Source organism: Salvia miltiorrhiza, chromosome 8 (assembly GCF_028751815.1).
Source record: "Salvia miltiorrhiza cultivar Shanhuang (shh) chromosome 8, IMPLAD_Smil_shh, whole genome shotgun sequence".
Classification (NCBI taxonomy): domain Eukaryota; kingdom Viridiplantae; phylum Streptophyta; class Magnoliopsida; order Lamiales; family Lamiaceae; genus Salvia; species Salvia miltiorrhiza.
The window spans coordinates 10,350,892-10,371,514 of NC_080394.1; the positions used below are offsets into that span (position 1 = coordinate 10,350,892).

At 34.8% G+C, this 20,623-nt stretch overlaps 1 protein-coding gene across 2 annotated transcripts; it reads right to left on the reverse strand.

The window, feature by feature from the left end:
* Positions 1–17,821: 17,821 nt before the first annotated feature.
* LOC131000863 (cyclin-D3-1-like) lies at positions 17,822–20,623 on the reverse strand. 2 transcript variants are annotated; one of them, XM_057926987.1, is made up of 4 exons: positions 20,000–20,623; positions 19,720–19,927; positions 19,485–19,618; positions 17,822–18,323 (listed from the first exon to the last, which is right to left on the reverse strand). In XM_057926987.1, the coding sequence occupies exons 1-4, from the start codon at positions 20,618–20,620 to the stop codon at positions 18,177–18,179; spliced, it is 1,110 nt and encodes a 369-aa protein (XP_057782970.1). In that variant the 5' UTR covers positions 20,621–20,623; the 3' UTR covers positions 17,822–18,176. The 2 variants fall into 2 exon arrangements, with proteins under 2 accessions (XP_057782970.1, XP_057782969.1); XM_057926986.1 differs by having other exon boundaries at positions 17,822–18,326; positions 20,000–20,621.

The window sequence follows — 20,623 nt, forward strand, 5'->3', positions numbered from 1 at the left end:
TCCTAATTCGATTCCATCCAGGTTATTCGTGATGTTTACCCTTCAAGAATCAAATTATCTCTTCTTATCTTGTCTTGTCTGTTACATCATCTAGCAGAGGATAGGTTGGCTCTTTAGACCATGCATGTTTTTGGATTTCTACGTAACACAATTGTCGCCTTTTTATCTCCTAAATCTTACTTTCGATATCTTGGAGGTAATTTCCTATTTCTAACTCTTGGGTAGATTATATAGCTTATTGCCATAATATTCTACCATTCTTTAGATTTCCCAGAACTCTAGCGTTAGGTTTGATTTCTTGGAACATCGGGTAGGAAGTTTCTACTTTATTCTTTTGGTACATCAAGTATGTTCCTAATTGTGGTTTCTTTGGAGGATAACTACTGCTTCCTGAAGTCGGGCATTTACCATGACAAAATTTTAATATCTTTTCATCGTCGAAGACTTTCTTCGAGTTTTTTTCTATTTCTAACCGTTTGATTGAAATATTCTCACAAAGCCACGGAGTTTTCTTATGCTTTTCTCTAATTTTTAGTGATAAAAATACGTATTGCATGTCGGATAATTGTCCAAATTCATATTTTTTTTAATGATACACTAACTAAAAGTTCCTCTCGAGTTTGTTACCATAGACTCTGATGCCATTTTAAACTCGGATTCAAGTAAAAGTGAACTATAGATATATACTTGTCTGTTAAGCAAATAATTATGTATTAAGACATTTAACGTAAAATGTGAAGTATTTGGAGCAAAATTGGCAAAACTTTGTAGTGCCCAAGTTTTTGCCTTTACAAAGGGAGGAGGAGAAAAAGTATCGAGTTCAAATATTATCAATGCATAATACATGTATCTTATACCAATGTATGTTATTCAAATATCGGAAATTTTATATACGTCTATCCTTATCCACATGTTTTACCAGCAAACAAATTCATTTGAAAGCTTTTTTGCTACTTGATAATTTTGTCGAGGGTGCATGCTAACAAAAGAAAAGGAGAGTATATCTTTATTGGAGTATGTCAAAACTACAATTAGATGAAGATAAATACTATATTTTTATATAAACTTGATTTTAAATAAACCAATCAAACTCATAACAGAAACAGATTGGACCACGAAGATGGATGACACTAGACTGACCATCATCATTTCGCATTCAATGTTATCAGTATATGCAACAATTCCCTCTCAGTTTGAGCTTTAAATAAATGTCTTCGTCAATAAATTTTAGGTCCTTTGCTTCCCAAAACGATCTGCCTTTTCCCCTAAAAAAAGCTTTGGCTTTCAAAATATGTTCAAAAATCGACATACTTATAAATATGGCATGGAACAAAATTTCTGTTATCCAACCTATTTAGGAGCTTATAAATTTTATATTGTGCCATATTTATTACACGCTTCGCTCCATTAAAAAGTTGACTCATTTTTTTTGGTTGTCCTATTAAAGATGATTCATTTTTATGAATCCTATTATTTTTATTCAATTTATATCTTCTTTTTAATTTTCGTGTCGAAAAAAGTGAATTATGCTTAATAGGACAGAGGGAGTGTTTTTTTGAAAGGCTATTTATTTACTTTTTCTTTGAGAAGAAAAAGGCTACTTTTACATATTTTAAATATGTCGAGTCATATTTATAACTTTACCAGATAACTAGATCATAAAGTGTGATTCATTCTAAATTTTATATTGTATAGCACAACTCATCTTCGACTGAAAAAATAGTGGGTGAAAAATCTAATGTTTTGTCTTTTTGTGTATTTAATATAATATCTACCGTCAATCTATATTCTATAGTTTGCCCGCGACTTTTTCAATTTGCAATTGCAATATACTAATCCGATACTTGCGTTTCTACTCGTCGACGCCCACTCGCTTAATAGTCTCCATATTATTGCTTGATTAGTTCTTTTTGAGGAGGTCTTTTGTATGAATATATATTTGGATGGTGCAATTTCATTTAATAAAATATTTACAAATAAGCTAATAGTATTTATAATAGGTCACTTACAAATATCTACTCTTCTAAAGAATTTGTAAGTGTTCTGGATCATTCTACAAAAGAATTTGTATTTTATTTTTTTCAATTTTCTCGATGAATTAATAGTTTCAAATAAATCTCAACTTTCTAAACACTAATGATTTACTCGGAAACTCAAGATTTGTGGTATATGGGTCAAACTAGAAAAATCATGAGTGTAGATCGACTATTTCCTAGGATGCTTGGGAGAACAATAAATGTAAGGGATTTGTGTCGGTGTGTGTGCATACATGGCTAGCCCTCACATTACTATTGTACTTGTTCGAATTATAAAATGAGTTGTAGCTATCTTGTTCATTTTTTTTATATTTTTTTTTTTTAGTTTTTGTACATAACAAATAACAAAAATAAAATATAATTACAATGTGACAAAACCATAAAACTAATTGAATCTTTGTTTTATTTTGAATAAATAAATTTATTCTTTCATGTATTTAACTATTGTTTTATCTAGACATATTTTGTCCAAATAGCATTATTTTTACAAAATACTATCCTGATGCATGTAAATAAAAAAGAATTGCAGAGCTTTTAATCATTTTCTAACCAAAAACTAAGAACACTTTTATGAGACTTGACCAGTATTTCGCATTTTCTCGCATCAAGATGCGTAGATGTGTATAAAGGTGCATCTTAATTCTGTTCATGACAAAGAAAAATTACTCTCAAAATACGTTTCACACATTTTGTCATTTTTATTCGTTTCACAAAAATGTATAACTTTTATTTTTCGACATTACCTCTTATATTTTTTGACCTTAAGATCTCGACTTATTTATAACAAATATCAGTTATGAGTCATTTTCTCCACCCACAACTATAAATAATGTGAGTCAATTTTTTCACTCACAACACATTCGATTGAGGTTTTGAAAACTCATACTAAAAAAAAGTGTGTACTTAATTTTTCGAGACGGAAAGAGTATTAATTATAAATGAATAGGTGTGAATCAATTATAAAAGAAGCATATTTCAACATCATATATCCTAGTTCATTCAATCATAAATCCAGAATGGAGAATTAGCAAACAAAATAAAAATGGGTAAAAGACAACAATATCGATCACACACACACATTTTATCAAATTTTAAAGATTAGAAGAAACTATATTTTTAAAAACTTAAAAATGAAATTATATTTTGGATTTCAGCTCTTGGGTACACTTGAGCAATTAATTTCCCTCAATATCCAAAAGCATTCAAATTGTTATTGACACATTGAAGTGCCATAACCTACTTAGAGATAAGCTAGACTTGTGTACAAGTTTTCATTTAAAATTGCAAAAAGTGAAACCAAGCCCAAAAATTATATGAATCCAGAAATTCTGATGCTTTGTTCCGTTGTTCGGTTGGTGCACCTTGTGTATTAAATGGTCTTGGAGTAGGGATGGTAGTGGATCTTGGACCCGGTCCAGATCCGTGGATCCAGATCCGTTTTTACGGATCTGAATCTCACTTTTTTGGATCCGACGGATCTGGATCTGGATCTCAGTTTTGAAAACGGATCTGGATCTGGATCTTGAAATTTTAGATCCGGATCCGGCCCAAATCCGACCCGTGGATCCGTTTTATTATGTATATATTTTTTATATTTTATAATTAATTTACTAATAATATTAACTAAATTAAAAATAATAAATAAATTATATTCAAAAGAATAAAAACTAAAAGTAATTAGATAAAAATATTTTGTGTTATATTTTTCATGATGGAAATTAGATGTTGTTGATTTTGTAAATTTTTTTAATTTAATTTAAAAATAGTAGATCAATGGATCTGGACCCGCGTATCTGGATCTGGAATTGGTCAGACCCGGTCCAGATCTGGCCCGTTGCCATCCCTATCTCGGAGCTGCCACTGCCACTGCATATATATATATATATATATATATATATATATATATAATTACTATTAAAAGATACCTATTTTTAAACAATAATCTACAAATTATATTAAAAAAATGTGAATAGTTAAACTTTATACGACTGGCTTAAGCGAATTTGTGTGGACGTGAAGTTCCAAACTTGAAAATGTTAGGCGCAAGTTCCTAACTCCGAATGGTTGCATGCATGAAAAAAAAAAGTTAAAAAAATTAGGAGTATTGGCCTATAAATACATCAACTTTCCCAATTTTCTAGAATTTAACACCATCTTTAGTTTTTGCCCCATAATACACCAACTTTACAATTCTTCTGGTTTTTCCCATGACCATCTTCTGAAAATTCTAAACTATCCCCAACATAATAAAAATTGCATAATAACCCCAACAAATTCAAAGCCAAGACAAAATACCCTAATTATGAATTCTAAAACAGTTTAACAATTAATCAGGCCCAACATGCTTCCGTAACACTTCAAAATAATTCTTAAATTAAACCAACATTATACCTTTGTCGACTGGTCTTCTTCAGGAGTCGGTCTTGTTGCGTTTTACGGCTCGTCTGCCCACCCGGCACGCACCAACCACACACTCGCAAGAGATGGTTGCAACCCTTCTCCTTCACTAAGTGCCGACTAAATAATATGTTGGAAAAATAAAGAAAATATTTTTACTCAACCCGGAATAGTTGGACAAAAACCAAGCGTTTATAGAGGAATTATATAAAAATTAATTTATTTCATAAAATACTCCCCAAGGGAGGAGACTAACTTGTTTAGCTACACATAGTAGCTAATACTTGTGTACATAAAATAAAACTAAAACTTAAAACTAGAAAACTTTGAAAACTAAAAATTTAAAAAATACAAAGATAATTTTTCTAGAGAGAAGATGTGTGTTGTGTGAAATGGGTGTGAATTTTCTGATGATCTTCTTCTCTCCAGCACTTGCGTTTATATAGAGGTTTGATCCCCTCTATAATTGCTTGGTTGTTGGCCTTGGAGTTGGATTCCATCCTCGTGGCCAGCTTGCTCGAATATGACATCCACCTTCTTTTGTCGGCTTTGAATGCCGACACTTGTTAGTGGCATCACATGGTACTGGACCCTTGCTTTATCGCCTTGTGATAATGTTGGTAGGGCCGGCTGCTTTTCTTTCCACTCACTTTTGTCCTGGAGCGTTTGGTGAGTGGTCCTCCTGTTTTTCCACCCACTTTTGTCGTTTCTTTTGTGGGTGTGATCCTTGCTGTGAATCACATGATTCACTTAGCTTTGTCGGCCACCTTCCTTTTTTGGTGCCCGAGGTGTCCTTCCCTTTGGAGTCTGATGCTTGTCATGTTCATCAGACCGGAACCTCCTTTTATCCGGCTTTGGAAAGAATCCTTTGCCGAATTCTGGCTCCTTCTGCGATGAGCATTGATCGCAGACTTTCTCGATCCAATGACCCAGATGAGCCATATTGCAAAACTTGCGACGAGTCTCCTGGCTCCCCGCAATCTTGTTCTTCCAAATCATTTGCCGTTTCTTCTCGAAGGATTCTTCGGCAAAAGGAGTTGTTGTTCCTGTCATAGTATTAACTAGGAACGTTCCCAGATCCGAGCTTTGATAGAACTTGAATCTGGACTTCATTTTGTCCATCTCTGTGAGACAGACCCATAGACCCCATGCTCGTCTAGTGGAGATTTGTTCCTCCGTAAATGTTGAGACGATTGCGGCCTGGAAGTCGGGAACTTTGATCCTGTTAAGGGCTCCCGTATCAGGTCTCCTAAGCTTAATGAAGTGGAAAGCTTCACGGATTCCTTTTCCGACTGGCTCTGGTGCTGCACTGAAACAGTACAATTCCAGAACATCTCCCCTTTTAAGGGACTCGTTGTTCTCCCATGTGTCGAACACCGTCTTCTGGATCCATTTTGGTAGACCCTTCATTTCGGTGAAGGCTGGGGCGGTGGTATAAACTGAGGCCAAAGCCCCAAACTCATACCATTCCTTGACATCGTTTGGATTGGCTCCTGGAGTCGTCCAAACCCTTGGATATTTTCCGGCCACATCAACCCGGCAATTTCCCGGATTAATGCCCTTCCTTGTGAGAAGTTTCTCCCACCTGTCCTGGTACATCTGCCAAGAAGGAGAAATTTCAATAAAGTCAGTATCAACCTTAACTTGGCCTGTCATGGGCCTAAGATTGATCTCTCCCTCTTTTACCCCAGAGGTGGAGGGTTGACATGTTGATTCAGGGTGTGACCCCTTAACAACATCTTTTCCTCGAGAGTCTGGCTGTGAAACCATTGTCTCAGGACTTGTGCTAGGGGTACTTGAATCCCCTGCTACAGGTAATCCGCCCTGTACAGAAAGCATTGCTTTAGCCCGATTTTCACGGACAGCGCGCAAGAGCGGCTTGTTTGTTGCTTCCTGAAGATTGAACATCTTCATGAAACAGACATTGATTTGGCTAAATACTTTGGCTTCGTCAGCCGCTTGTATCTTTCCTGCTTGTTTGGTATGTAGCACACATTTGTGCCACTCTTGTTGTAGCAACTCTAGACTTTCAAAGAGCTGCCCTTGTATTGCCTCGATGGCCTCCACTTCAGGGAGCTCCATCCCTTGTAAGGAAATCTGCAAGAACATTCTGATCAGATTTCAAAACGACAATATCATAATCATAATATTGGCATTCTGCTTGCCATCTAATCAATCTAGCCTTTTCAGGTTTAGATTCAATCTTTTTAGTTAAGAAAGCTTTAACGTTAGTGTTATCTACTTTCAAAACAAATTTTTTAGCAAGTAAGAATAGCGGCCATTTTTTGAACGCCTTTCTGACTGCAAAAAACTCTTTCTCGTTTATGTGCCATCGCACAGCCTCGTCGTTGGAGAAAAGACCGCTACAGTATCTGCAAGGTTCTTCTCCATAAGGGGTGATCTTTGTGAGCACTGCTGCCCACCATGAATCACTCGCATCGGTGTAGAGGACCAAGTCATCCTCGTCTTGTGGTATTGAAAGTTTCGGGAGATTTTTGCAAATCTCTTTTAACTTCTTTATACCCTCTCGATGTTCCTCCTTCCATATGAATGGAACATCTTTCTTCAGTAGTGGACTGGAAACCTTTCTGTGTTCTGCAAGGTTTTTGATAAACATCCCTGCAAAATTGACAACCCCGAGAAAACTTTGGAGCTGCTTCTTCTCCTTGAGATCTTCCGGGAATCCCTGGACCTTTTCCACAATATGATCTTGTAGAATTATCCCGGTTTCATCGATCTCAATCCCCAAAAACTCCATCTTCTGGGTGGCTATGACTGCCTTCTTTTCAGACAGCACTAATCCTTCCTGTTGGCAAACATCCGCGAAGATCTCCAGATGCCTGACATGTTCATGAATGTTTTTTGATGCAATAAGAATGTCATCAATATAAACAAACATAAACGAAGAATAATCTTTGAAGAGATTATCCATCTTCCTTTGGAATATCTGAGGCGCGTTGGCTAACCCCATTGGCATGACATTCCAGACATAATGTCCTTGTGGAGTTGAGAAGGCTGTGAACTTCTTACTCCTTTCCTCCATGCGAATCTGGTAAAAACCTGACTTGCAATCGAACTTTGAGAATACCCTTGCACTTCGGATGCAGTTAATGAGGTGTTCTCTACTTGGGATAAAATATCCGTCAAATTCAAGAATGTCATTAGTCCCTTTGTAATTAATGACCAGTCTTGGTTTTCCTCGCTTGATCTCCCCATGATTCCTTACCAGAAATCCAGGACTGCTATAGGGTGATCTTCCTTCTTCGATCAGCTTTAAATCAAGGTGTTCCTTGATTATACTCATCATATCTTGTTGATCTCGAGGGTTCATCAAGATAGGTCTGAACCTTACGAACTCATGCTCCTTTCCAGTTTTGACTTTCAAGGTTGCTCTGAGCTGGTTCTTGTCCCACCATGCCAAAGGATCTTCGTGGTAACACTTCTGGATTCTCCTTTTGACGTCGGCAATGGACACCTGTTCTTCATTCTTGATATCTTTGTGTGATATCAGAGAGACTTTGAGGATTTGAATTTCTTCCTCGGAGAGATCTAGGAATCCCTCTGTTCTGCATTTGAGCAAAACTTCTCCGAATCTCCGTTGATCCTTCATTTGTGGTCTCCGGAGTCTGCCATCATCACCACGCTTGCTGCGGAATTTGATTGGCATTGATCTATGAAAGGCTCCATTGAGCCTTTGCACAATGATTTTGTGATCACAATTGGTTGTGAACACTAGCCTCCTGGCTTCATTGTCTTGTATATACCGCTTGAAGCTTTGCAGAAAATTATTGCCGAATAAAATATCTGCTCCGGTATCATGGAAATAAATTGGTGGAGTTTTGACCTTGTACCAAGGTGTCTGTCCTGCTCCTCCGATCAGTATTTCCGTCTGTTTTACTCCCTTTGATAGAAGTAAAATCTTTTTGGAGAAATCCCTTCCTGCAATTCGAGGTAGATCTTCTTCAACTTCTGTTGGAAAGACTCCTCGTTTTGCTGTACAGATTCCTGCTCTTGAATCCACATAAGCAGCAAAATATTCTGCTTTGTATTCTTCGTATAACATCCCTACAGAGATGTATATCGAGAATGGACTTGTCATTAGATCATCAATCTTTGCCGTCCGATTGTGATCTCCATTCTTCCTGATTTCCATGACCATGGCTTATATTTGTCAAGGAAATCTCGTCCTAAAATCAGGACATCTGCTTCTTGTCCGGCTTGGCCCTCGGTCTGAATTTCAAAACCTCCAACCTCCAGAGTTCCGATGTATCGGTTGTCACCTGGATTTGCCAAATAATACAACGAACTACAAGGAAACTGGTTTTCCCTGCTTGTTGTATCAAATCTTGTGGAAACTTGTCTCCATCCTTCGGGACATTTGAGCTTGATTCTCATGTCCTGAGCTGGTGTTTCCTGGATCGTCCTTCTCTCATATGATTGAGAGAAACTCCTTGTTATAGGCCCTGAAGTTAGCCTATTTCCTTGGAATGATAGCCTTGGTGCTCCCAGTCTGAGACTCTGAGTGTGGTTGAGCACCTGCTTGTCTCCAATGTCGATGTCGATTTCCCCGATCTGAGGAATCTCCACTCGGTTTGGATGGACTGCCTTGGCTACCTCTTTGAATATTTCTGGAATTTCAATAAATTCCTTTCCCAGAAATAACTCTGTGTGATGGGAATTTGATAAGGCATACGAGACTTGATAAGTCAGTGAGTATGGCCTATTTCCTCCAGTCATAAGCTCCTTCTTTTTGTAGTCCTGATAGAGGGTCAGGGCTCGACTAAAGGATGAATCTTGTAGATTATAAGAGATCTGTGGATAGAACTCTGTTATAATCCTTTTGGCATAGAGATTGCCCGAGAATGCTCCAAGAACTGATGCTCTAGCATCTCTAATTCTTTTATCGCAAAGTGCGACGTCAATTGGTTGGTCTGTCCCTGGGGAGAGGGACGATTTGATTACCAACTGAATTGCTCCAATATGAATCCATTTCATCGTCCTTGCGACTTCTGGCTTCATTTTCTTAAGATCCTGCATAATATCTTCGGCAGGAATCAGCTGGATCTCCACCTGATTACTTGTAATCTCAATTGGAAGCGCCGTTTCTTGGTTTGTGACACCAAAATACACATGATGCTTCCTCTTGGCTGGAATCAAGCTATTTAAAACTCGATTCAATCTCCCATTAGAAAACCCTTGGTATGTCTGTACCTCTCCAGTTTCCCGGTTGAGTTTCCTTACGAGCTTCTTCACCACTTCTTCCTGTGGAATCAGAAAATGGCTAGTGAATCCATTCTGATCCTCCTTCTGGATGTGATGAACTTCATGTTCTTCTTTAGTCTGACTCGTCTCCGGTTGATCCATCGGTCATTTCCGAATCTTCAGAACTAAAGACTTCTTCTTGCTCATATATACTCTCATCAGAGGATATATCTTCGAATTGATACACGGGTATCAATTCCTGGTGGTAGATGGCATCTTCGATATCCGGTGTGGATTCGAATTTCCTTATCTTGTTATCTGGGCAATTGGTTGAAATATGCCCCTTAGCACCACATGTCCAGCAGTTGCAATCTTTAAAACTTTCATTTGTTTTGGCTTGAGTACGCCTGAAAGTTTTTCTCGCCGGGATTCTCTTTTGATTTGAGAATCGGTTTCTTGATGGTCCGCTCCGTTGGCCTGACTTGTAGGAGCGCGCCTTCTGTCTGGTCCACATAGTTCTTGGCTTCCAAGAACTCCTTCTGGACTTTCTTTCATAGGGTTGATACCTATGTTTCTTTCGGCTTTTCCTTTGATACAGCAACTCAGCACCAATCTCTGTTGGAAGATCAATGTTGTCGCACATCAATGGAGATTTCTTGTTGAGTCTTCTCAATCTCTTGAGATTCCTCTGGTCCGCCGCCTTCTGGCACCATTCGGACAGCTTCTTATGAACATAAGACATCCTCCTCGAAGCACTGTCAAGTGGATATCCTCCTGGTGAAACATACTCATTGATGAGCATTTCCCTCCATGGACTTGGAGGCTTTGGAAAGAAAAGGTCCATGGCCATCTGATCTTCAACTTCCCCCATATGGATATATAGGGTATATAAACGCAGAAATTCATTGAGAGCTTTTGGCTCTAGCACTATCAACCTTAGATTGTAAAGTGCCTGTTGATATTTCTTGCGCTTCTCCTCTGCGGATCCTTCGAAAAACCCATTCCCAAGAAATGGATTTTAATTTGTTTAGTAATTTCCTTAATGATGTCATATAAGGACGTGCTACTAAACCACTCTTCCCTGGTTGAAACTTCAAGTCTTTCCCAGTATTGTTTTACCATCCCTGCTAAGCTAGCTTCGAAGACTCTGGCAAATTCTTTCTTGTCGTAATCAATTGTAGCAATCACGACTTTTAATGATGAAGCCCATTCGTCGATGAGACCCTCCCATTCTTTGAAACTGGCTTCGTCGAGGTTGAGAATCAATCCGTATGGATGGATTGGTTCTAGTGTGACCTTTCCAACAGGAGTATCCTGCATCTGAGGCCTCCGTCGCCTGGTTCGTTGGAACTGGCTTGCATCGTCTTGAGCTGACCCCTTTTTTGACGATTCTTCTCCTTGAGGCTCTGTTTTGGGAACCTCATCTCCTTGGTTCATCTTTAGATCCACCATGTTGAGGTTAGCAAAAGATTCTGCTAACTCTTGTAGATCTTCTAATCCGATTCTGTCAAGGCTATCCATGATATTTGCCTTTCATAATTCGGATTATATCCTCCGGCTGCAACTTTTTGGGTGTTGCCTCGAATAGAGATGTAGACGTCGGGTCTTTGGACCATTGATTCCGAATTTTTCCGGAACATGGCTTTCGCCTTTCGATCTCCTCCATTCTTTTCTGGATATCACGCAAGAGGGTTAATATTTCCTCTTGTTTGAGTGATATTCTGCTTAGCTCCATCGGTAGATCGTATAGCTTGACGCCATAATATTCCACCGTCTTTTGGATCTCCCGCAAGTTGACGTTGTCGGAAGAGCTTGGCTCGATCTTTTGGTAGCCTGGATAGACTACTCCTGCTTTGTCTTTTGGTTCCATCAATTGTGCGACTGATGGGCCTCGTCTCTTCTTCGTTCAATGGCCGTTCTGGCAGCGGCCATTCTCATGAGGTGCTCATGATAGAATTGGATACTCGCGATGATATCGCGAATAAGCTCGATATCTTCTCCTCGTCGTAGGTTGGTAACGAGGACTCGATTGTTCCATTTGAGATCGCTTATGAAGCGACTGGTTTCTATCTCCAGATTTTGGAGAGAGTTCCTGTAGTGTACACATCTCGGACACTCGTCCGGATCCATAATTCAGTGGAGTCTCCTCCCACATAGGTTAATTATAAAATAATTTAAAAATTACATAATTCCTCTATAAAAACCCGCTCTGATATCATTTAAAACAAGGATCTTTTAAACTGTTTTTGCTTAAAAGTACGTGGCGTTGTCTCACAGTCCAGACCCAGTTTACCGAAGTAACCTATCGGGCACGAGGAAAGTTTCCAGCCGATATACCATTTAAGCCCAATTTTAAACATATTTTAGGTATAAATTGTCTTTTTGTCTAAAATCAAAGTTTTAGGGGTCAAAGTGCAATAAATTTTATAATGGGGTAATTTTTGAATATCCATACTTTGGGCATGGGAAATTCCAGAAACTTTTGAAAGTTTATGTATTATGGGGCAAGATCTAAAGTTGGTGTTATAAACTAGAATTTGGTCATAGTTTGTGTATTTAGGGGCAATAACCCCAAAAAATTAAATGCAATTACTGATTGACTCAGCACTTCAAAACTTTTACACGTACAATATATTTTTATTTTCGTGTTACTGATGTTTCATTCCTTTACTTCTCTTATTATTTCTTAGCCCCACTTTGGGGGATTGCGAATGGATGGATTTAAATTAAAGTGATTCAATTTCAGGAGAAAATTGATTACAATGTAAATCCATGCAGCTTGATCAATTAGACACACGCCAAAGTCTACTCTTGAAATGCAAATACAAATAGAAAAGACAAAATAGGTATGATATAGTAATAGAAATTGACTTAGTAAAGGGTGACAGATTTTGAGGGATTGCGAAATCGAAAAGAGGGGCCAAAGTTTGATGAATTTGGAAGCATCTCATTCTGTCCTTCACAGCTTTACAGCTGTAACCACAAAATAATCCAAAAGAATGTCAAACAAAACCAAAAATATCACCAAGGGCCTTTTTTTACACTTCACCATAAATTCATTTACTTATGCAGAATCATTGTCGCGATATATATAAATATATGGTCATGTTTCATTGAAAAATTATACTATATTTTATAAAACGTTCAATAAATTAATAATTTTGATGAACACAATTTCTTGGTATGAGCATTGAATTTTTTTTATTATTAGATATATTTGATAACCGATTGAAGTAATTTAAAATTTATGAAATTTATTAATATAATAATTAATTTTGTATTATAAAAATTGATAATTTAATTTAATTTAATTATATAATACTTGAAAATTATTAACTTATAAATTTATAATTAAACTAACTTACAATTAATCAAATAGTATAAAACAACAAATCTTAATAAGTATTCCATTTGTCCACAAAAAAGAGTCTCATTTATCCTTTTTTTTTCACGAAAAAGTCTCATTTTACCTTTTGAACCATCAAATCATACCTCCTATCCTATATTTAACTATAAATGGTGATTTTATTCCATTTTTTAACTAATAATATATACATTTATTTTACATTTTTGTACTAACACTACGTCTATAAATTATACATTTATTCTACTTAGAACAAGTTTAATAATTTTATTAAAACTTGTGTCCACTCTTAAATGAGATTTTTTTTTGTGGACGGAGAGAGTATTAAGTATTAACTCAATCAATAACTACATACAATAAATTTACGTGACAATAACTCCACCGCACCGCCAACCTCCGCGCCGTCGTCGACGTGCTCCGCGCGTCTCTCTAGCCACCATCACAATTGTATTTATCTATATAAATTTTTTAATATTTTATATAGATTTAACAAGTGTCATCTTTTAATTGGTCAATAATATCTTTCATTTTCGGCCGTCCCATGAAAGTGTATCACTTTCATTTTAGGACATGGTCCCACATCCTCCTTTTAACCACAACCACTTATTTCTACATAACCTTACAATCAATTCAACCACAACTACTCATTTTCTCAACACATTATCTACCAATTTTTTCTTAATTAAAACCCGTGTTATACCATATGTGATACACTTTTACAGGACGAAGGTAGTAATATATATATATATATATATATATATATATATATATATATATAAGGTGCAGTTATAATGAGAACCACACTTATCGTGAGAACATAAGAATCATTAAAATCAATGCATCTGCTATATAAATTAATGCATTCGTTATTAAATTTAATGCATCCGAAAATAATAAAATTTTTGTTCCCTTCAGGATTCGAACCCAGGATCTGCATTCATTCACCAAGATGATGCATCCACCGTAGATCTTGATGATCGAATGGCTTAAAATGGTTCTCCGTTCTAATTTTATTTAGTGGTTCTTATTTGAACCTCTCCATATATATATATATATATATATATATATATATATATATATAGGGTTAGGTTAAAATAAAAACCACCCTTAAGATAAGAATGTAGAACTAATCTACACCTCTAATCAACCATAATCTAATGGCCACGATGATTTGTTTAAATATGTGATTAAATATTAAACAAATCATTAATTAAATGAAAAGGGTAAAAAAGTGATCAAACGTGGCGTGAATCTAGGTTCATTTAAAATAAAATGTGCCTTCATCCATGAACTACATTCATTCCACCGACTGCTTCATTTCTCTTTTCCATAAAAATACATGCCTTTCTTCAGTAAATATCACCAAGAAAAAACGAAATGAACAAAGTCCACTTCGAAAAAATCAAAAAATTGAAAAAGATTTATCCGTGCTGTTAGATTTCCTTGTGCGTGCAGTTCGATAGTTCTTTGTGTGTTAGTGTATTCCTGGTTTTTTTTTTTGGATCTAAAACAATGCACGATCTTTTCAAAGTGCATGTATAAAAGAAAAACATGCAGTTCAAATTTTTGGGGCAAAATTAAAAGATATAATTTAGTGAAAATTAAAATATATAAAAGTGCATGTACTAAAAGATAAAATGTAGTTCAATTTTTTTCAAACATAGATATGCATATAGTACTCCGAGAAAATTGTAGTTTGATGCAGATTAAAATCAATCGAAGTGCATGTACGAAAAGATAAAGTGGATCCATTTTTTTAAAGATAAGAGTGCATGCACTTGAAAAAAAAATTATGTGCAAATTAAAATGTATAGAAATGCATGTACGAAATAATTCAAAATTCAATAATTGACATAAGAAACTAACCCATCTCCATCATTTTGAATGCTAATGGAAGAATAATCAATTAAAATGAAAACATAAAGAATGAAGAAGACGTTGATGTAAAAACCGTAGTCGAAATGACGAATATTTTTTTCCATCAAAACCGGCACTAACATAACAGTTAATAAGTAATTGACATATTTAACCCCACGTTAATTATAAGAAAATAAATAATGCAAAAAAAAAACAATTAATATCAGCCATTAACTTTACAAAAATAAATGGACAAGATTGGTTCTGCGTTCTTACGATAAGAATGGTTTTTATTTGAACCCTTCTCTATATATATATATATATATATAGGGTTGCATTCTACAGAAACAGATCTTATACAAGAACATCAGAAACATCGAACATGCATTGAACATGACAGTAAATGTTGTTGAACGTACAAATAATTTGTTGAACTTTTGGGGGCTGAGGGATTCGAACCTTGTTCATGTTCAACACAATTCCGTGTTGAACATTGAATGAACGAACGCTGACCGTTAGATTAGATAAGATCAATGGCTGAGATTAAGACTCTATACTCTGCCTATATTTGTGTTTCTATTGAACTCTCCCCTATATATATATATATATATATATATATATATATATATATATATATATATATTTAATATTAGAATTATATCTATTTTAATTCATAAATATAAAATATACTCCCTCCGTTCCAGCAAAAGTGAGACGTTTCTTTTAGGCACAGGCTAATGAGCTAGTGTTTAATAAAAAAGTAAATGAAAAGTAAAAGGAAAGAGAGAGTTGATGAAAAATTAGCTTTAATTTATTCCAAAAAAGAAAACAACTCAACTTCGTTGAGACGGCCCGAAAAGGAATACGACTTCGTTGAGATAGAGGGAGTGGTATATATATTAATATTTAATTTATAACTTTCATATGGCAAGAATTAATAGACTATAAATTTTAATTGTCTACAAGCTGAAATCAATTTTGTATGTGATGCTTATTATGATGAATGAGCTTGTCAGTATGCAGGTAATATACACGATAAAAGAAATATTGATGAATCCACGTCATAGACATATTATGGAAGTGGGTATTTTAATATATTAAGTCTTCAAAGTAAACTAGTGCATCCACGTCATGTTCACTATTATTTTTAATTACGTCGTAGTGTACAGTGTAAATACAATAAGTGGAAGCAAGATCGCATCCCACAAGGATTGATGAATTCAAATTTCTAAATATTATTTCTAAGTTGTTTTCAACCTATTTAGACAACCAAAGCTCAAGAATTGTTGTTTATTAGAACAAAGCTTAACAAAGCATGCAAACAAAATAATATCCCCTTCCATTTTTAATATAAGTCGTTTAAGTGTTTTGCACAATTATTAAGAAAAAATATATTTACATGTCGCAATTAATGATATAAGTTAATAAATAAGGTTAATTTTCATAAATATATCTAAAACGTCATATAAAACAATATTAATGAAAATCATCAAAACGTATATTAAAGATGGGAGAAAGTATTGGTTAATAAATTGGAGAATGACTCGAAGGGAAGTTATTCTACAGACTAGATTTCGATGGATCGTACTGAATATAAGTGCAAAAAATAAGAACACAATCAATTTAGCGTGGTTCCTAATAAACTAGTACATCCACGTCCTATTAGCTATTATTTTTAACTACGTCGCAAGTGTAAGGTGTATTTGCAATAAGTGGAAGAAATGTCACATTCTACAAGGATCAGTGAATTCAAACTTCTAAATATTATTAATAAGTTAGTTTTAATCTATTTAGACAATCAAAGTTCAAAAGATAAGTCTTATAAATGTCTTTAGATACTCCTATTTTTTCAATATGCGATGCATCATCTTCCACATTTCTCAAGCACCAATTTTGTGTATTAATTGTTTCTCAAGCACCGAACTATGTTTATTAATTACTCATTCATTACAATTTAAAAATGAACAATCAAATATATTAAATTTATATGCTCGAGACGTAGATTTCAAATTTACAATTAATTCTCAAAATATCCCAACAGACTGACCATATCTAATTATGGTATAAACACCATTTATAACTCATATTTCCAACAATTTTTTGGTCGAGAAAAGAATTTTGCATGTATACATTTTAATATTATATTAAATCATTTTACATATCAATTGATGACCACCGTTAAAAATTTAATGTGAATTCAAGATTTTTTAAAAAATATATGAATTTAAAATGCAAAAAAAAAAGAATTTAAAGATAAATATAGATGGAGAATGAATGAGATACCATATAGGATCCCAAATTAGGGAGAGAGCTTCGAACTCGTTTAGAAAATATATATTCATATTTGACCAGAATTTGATTAAAAATATATTTTACTACTCGTTCTCATCCTAAACTATAGTAATCGTATTGATGTGGACGGTTTTATGCATTCCCTTTCGGGCTCAAACTAACAACTAAAATATGTATGAACTATCTTAAATATATATAATTATATGTTAAATCAAAGGTTTAGAGCTGAAATCAACATCGTGATAAAGACTCCTTAAAGTTGAGAAGTGCGTTACAGAAGTCAAATATGAGGAAAACAATAAAATAAAACTTATGAAAGACAATTAGCAGACCTGAAGGCATATATGAGCCCTAAAAGTCAAAATGCTAGAGTTGATAGAACATTCCTTCAATAAGCTAAATACATAGCAATAGTCATGAGTTTGTCTTGTAATATTTGACTCTTGTGCATGTTTGAGGGCAGCAAATGTAACTAGTTCATATATAGTGGCTCAGGTGTGACATTTGTTTGTGTATTGTGATAAAAAAGGAAAAAAGAAAAAAAAGTAAAAAAAATTGTTAATTGTGAAGACTTCCAATTAAACATTTGGTTGCATGTGTAGTGTTTAAAAGCAAAAAGGGTATTTAGCAGATTTCCACAATACCATTCCCATTTTGGCAAGCAAACAAAGTTGGGAAGTAACAAACTAGGAGTTTCTTAGAAATGGAAACACGCAGTAACAATATGGTTCCATTTATTAAATTAGACATTTCCGCAATTGGAATTGAGGGGCAGTGCTGGTATATACCCCTAAATAGAATGACACACTTATTTCTCTCCCTCTCCCTCTCTACACACTGTATCTTCTCTTGGCTTCTCTGTTTGTGCACAGATTCACAAGTGTTGGTAAAAGTAGTTTAACTTTTCTTCGCTTCCAGCAGGCATAAATTATTGTACTAGCAAGCAACACCTCTATCTCTCAGGGTCAGAGGAGAGACATGATTTTCAATATTGATCATGAATCTGAATGCTGATGCCGTCGCTCAAATCAAATCTTGTGTTTCTTCAAATTAGGCTGCGATGCTTCTTCATTTATTATTACATCACTCCAACTGCTTCCACTCAATTCGCATTTTGAACATTTCTTCTTGCTTGAAACTACGTCTAAGATCAGCCTGTAGCACTTATCCACTTCCTTCTGTTCAAAATCAGCAAACCCCATTTCATTTCCGTAACTTGTTCAATTATTGCAAACAATATTATAAACAAATAACACAATTTTCAATATACTATACTATTTTCCGAGAACACAAATACTCTTCCATTAAACCAACTCCATCTCCATACTATTTATTGATCCACACTAACGAGGGCAAAACAGTCACAATTTTAAAAATGAAAATATGTTTGCCTTAAATACCCTTAGTAAAAGTTTAGGATTTTAAAAATAATAAATTTAAATTTTCTCCTTTTCAAATTAAAATAAATTATCATTTTTAAAAAAATTTAAATATGGGTACTCATTTCGTGGACGGACGAAAAAGGAAATATGGGTACTCATTTCGTGGACGGAGGGAGTAAAAGATAAGAGTGTCTTTTTAGGTTAAAAATCAAATATTTAATATTTGATCCAGATCAAATTAATGTAAACAGTATCATCAATTTATTTATACAATAATGTTATTTGGACAAAATTTGTCCGGAGAAAATATGGTTAAATACTTTATAAAATAAATTTATTTAAAAATTTTGGTTCAAAATAAAATAGGATTTAGCTAGTTTTATTGTTTTCTTTATATTGTAATTTTTTTTTAATTTTTTGATAACCTTTTTAGTTATTATTATTTTTAAAGTACACAAACTACAAATAAAATAACAAAAAATAAAAAAATTGTTAAAAAATTACGAAAAAACTACAATATGGAGAAAACAATAAAACTAACTAAATCCTTTTAAATTTGAATCAAAATTTATAAATAAATCGATTATTAAAAATTTGTAACCTTATTTTTGTCCGGACAAATTTTGTCCAAATACCACTACTCCTATTTATATTTGAAAAGACACATTACTGATTACTTAATAAAAAGACTCGATAAAGTATCAAACAGTAGTACAACAAAACGCATCCACGTGCATGAAGAAAAGTCAAATTCCAAAATTACTATTCTTTCAAAAGAAAAAGGAGTTAAAAAACAATAATCTCTCTTCAAGTTTTCCCAATAAACTATGCAGATTGTTTTTTAATGAAAAAGTAATAAATGAGCCTAAATAGAATAGAAAAATGATCTGGCAAGAGGGGAAATTATTGTGACTTCCACAACAAAATGACAGATTAATTAATTAAACCACCAACCTTACTGATTTTGAGCACATCCAACATCATCTTCTCACACTCAATCGCATTGCCGCAGTATTGAACTTGATGGACAACGTGAAGCATCGTCGCAGTCGCCAAAACAGATGGATAATAACCTACAAGCCTTGAATCTATAGACAAAATAATTAATTAAGCAATCAAAATCACACGCGCATATATATATATATATATATATATATATATATATATACAGAGAGAGAGAGAGAGTCACCGGAGATGGCGGAAAGGATGGTGTTTTCACAACTTGTGAGAAACTCCAAATGAATTACGCAGCTCTTCTTCAATCCAAGTCGTCTTACAAAATGATCAATAAAGGAAAGAGGGGTGACTGGATTCATCCTCCAATTTAATGCAGAAAGAATCAATAGCTCCATTCTTTTAATGGTTTTCGCCTCGAACAAATATTTCGCATCCTCCACCTACAACAAAATTGATCTCATTATAATTTCAACAAGAATTAAGAAAAATAAAATCAACCTGCAGATACATACTTGAAGGTCTACGAGAAGTGGAACATGAGTTTCTTCCATTTTTGCGGCCAAAGAGAGGCAAGCGACAGCAACGAGCTGCATCAACCACGGCCGCTTCTCATCTTTCTCCAAACTCAAATAATCGAGTAAGAATCTGTCGACGAAATTGACAGCGAGAACGGCGGCGGACGCCGAGAATCCATGACGCGAACTGATTGTAAGAACGAATTCAACAGCTTGCTTTCTAGCAGCGCAAAAGAATGAAGAAATAGAAAAGCGCGTTGATTCGAGAGATGTCTCCCTCTCCTTCCTCAGAAGAGATTCAATTTCTTCATCATCGTATTCAAATACCAGCGAATGATTATTATCGTTTAAGGTGATTTCACTTTTACTTTCTTCTTCTTCACATTTTTCTTCTTCTTTTTCTTCTTCACAGTAAAGCGTGTCAAGAAGCAAAGATTTTCGTGCATTGTTGTGGTCCACAGCCATGCTCACAAGGGCTGTTTCTTTTCGTTTATACAGTGAAAGAAGAAAAAAGTAAAGCAAGCTCCATTCTCTCCCTCTCTCTCTCTCTCTCAACCTCAATGGACACTGCAGTTCTTGAGAAGAGAGATAAAAGTAGGAGATTTTATCATAGGGCATCAC